Source organism: Teleopsis dalmanni, chromosome 1, assembly GCF_002237135.1.
Source record: "Teleopsis dalmanni isolate 2A chromosome 1, ASM223713v2, whole genome shotgun sequence".
In the NCBI taxonomy this organism is placed as follows: domain Eukaryota; kingdom Metazoa; phylum Arthropoda; class Insecta; order Diptera; family Diopsidae; genus Teleopsis; species Teleopsis dalmanni.
In genome coordinates, this window is record NC_051846.1 from 83,279,532 (window position 1) to 83,281,633 (window position 2,102).

A 2,102-nucleotide genomic window follows, 5' to 3' on the forward strand; every position below is an offset into this window, starting at 1 on the left:
TTCGGAGGTTTATGATTAGGTGTAGACATAGACATTTGCAATGATCATAAGAAAGTTATATCTTTTTGTTCCCAACAATATGGGTCATGGCAACATTTGATTCCTTAGAACCAATATTTTTTGGTTTTTATTTTGTTTCAATAATTTGTTCTTTTTCATACTTAAAGAAAAAAATTTGAGAGATTTCCCATAAAAAAATGCGATTTTCCGAAAAGAAGAAGAGTACTCTGATATTTATATTATCATGTATGCATGTATTATGTATGCACGTATTTTGTGTACTTGGAATTGAAAGTAAAAAAATTGCGATATTTTTACATGATGTACTTTAATAAAATTTATTCAAAGGTTGAATTCTTACAACTTAAGTAATAAAATATTATATAATTGAAGTATATAAAGTAGAATAAAAGTACTTGAAAAAATGCTTTGGCTGCAACATTTTTTGTTCTTAACGAAATTTATAAAAAGCAGAGAATGCAGCCAAAGGCCAGTTTCAGTTCATTTCTAGTCGCAAAGAGTTGCAATACTCGTAAGAAGAAGAATCGTCATTACGTTGGTTTAAATAATAATAAACAGAAAAATATACAATAGTTTTACAAAAAATATAAACAAATAAAAATAATAAAAAATGATAAATAAAGTCACAGCCTTTGCATTAATCACTCAACTATTGTGTGAGTATTTCTTTTAAAAATATCTTTTTCATTTAATTAACTTTCAAAAAACTGTTGTCGGTTTATCGCTATGCAGTGTACAGTTTGGTAAGCGCGGCGCCCTACCCACAAAACGACATCGATAGCTCCTTTGCCGGTAACACGGGAGCGATGGACTACAACACTGTCGTTGGCCACTTCAAAGATTTTTTTATGTATCTTCCTGTTATGATGACTACACTCAAAGAGACTATGACAGGATTTCCAAAATTCGCGGAAGGCATACGAATACTGACATCGAAGAACGGTCGCACCGAGGACGACTGTAATTGCAAACGGAGTAGCAACGAAATTGAAAATAGTAGTCGATATGGTTAACTGATGAGCATCGGGAATGTATTTATTATTAATTTTTATTGTGATTAACATATTCTGTATTTTATTAATATTGTAAATAAACCTTTTTATATATCCTATTATTTTTGATTGTGTCATTATGCACCTTCAACCTTCAACAAGTTCCGAAAAGACAATGAGTAAATTTCATGCACATGGCCAACTTCTATGCACTTCTGTGTTCCTTTGATCAAGCAAAATTTATCACATTTCGTGTTAAAGTTTTGTTGCAATGCGTCTTTAATCTGATAAATACATGGGCTCACCTAGGGAAGGCACACCAAGTGTGAAATTATTTCAAAGGATGCCATGCCAACGATGGCTTGAATGTTTGTAGTTATCGATAAGGTCTATGCAGTTGCTAACGTCGTTTTTGTATGGGCGGCTATTCATGCCAGTTTTTCACTCTACTTTTGGTGCTTTGAGCTCTTAGGCACATTTGGTTGATTAGTCAATTAAACTTTATTATTTTATCATGCAAATTAATTGGCTTATAAATGAAACTGTGAAACTAAGCATTTTCCAGTTTGTGGATATCGAATAAAGTAAATTTAATCATTGATTGTAAATGCACAAATATGATTTACCTGTAGAAACATTTGAACAGAAATAAATAAATTTGGTCTTTAATAATAGAAGATTAAAGAATTAATGTTATTATTCAGATTAGCATGAATACATTGAGACGAGAAAGGATTATAGTGCGGTGGTGCCATATATATACATCATTAAATTTATATAATTATAATTAATTGCCTTCTACATGGTTGACTAAATCAGACATAATGGCAGAAAAGTACATACAAGTATTTAAATAAATACTAAAATTTCTAAAAATCTTTAATAAAATTAAATGTCCGATAATTAAGACCTAATTAACTAGTAGAAGTAAGTTAATTTTATAGTTTTCTTTTAATCAGCTAAATAACCAAGTAATCTAACTAAAACTGTCTAGAGTTTTTTATTTAACAAATCGACTAAAAAATCCCGAGATTAACTTATAAAAATATATATATAATATTATAATAACATTATTATGTTATAATTATA

At 29.4% G+C, this 2,102-nt stretch overlaps 1 protein-coding gene across 1 annotated transcript; it reads left to right on the top strand.

Annotated features, from left to right (window-relative positions):
* The first annotated feature begins 446 nt into the window (after nucleotides 1-446).
* On the top strand, nucleotides 447-1,042 carry LOC119666653. Its single transcript, XM_038075937.1, has 2 exons — nucleotides 447-677; nucleotides 754-1,042. The coding sequence occupies exons 1-2, from the start codon at nucleotides 632-634 to the stop codon at nucleotides 1,032-1,034; spliced, it is 327 nt and encodes a 108-aa protein (XP_037931865.1). The 5' UTR covers nucleotides 447-631; the 3' UTR covers nucleotides 1,035-1,042.
* The last annotated feature ends 1,060 nt before the right edge of the window (nucleotides 1,043-2,102 follow it).

What these genes read in the sequence shown, in the direction of transcription:
- LOC119666653 (XM_038075937.1), top strand. Translation starts at nt 632, where the DNA reads ATGATAAATAAAGTCACAGCCTTTGCATTAATCACTCAACTATTGT. An exon ending in ATTAATCACTCAACTATTGT is followed by an intron (nt 678 to 753) that starts GTGAGTATTTCT and finishes ATCGCTATGCAG; the next exon opens with TGTACAGTTTGGTAAGCGCG.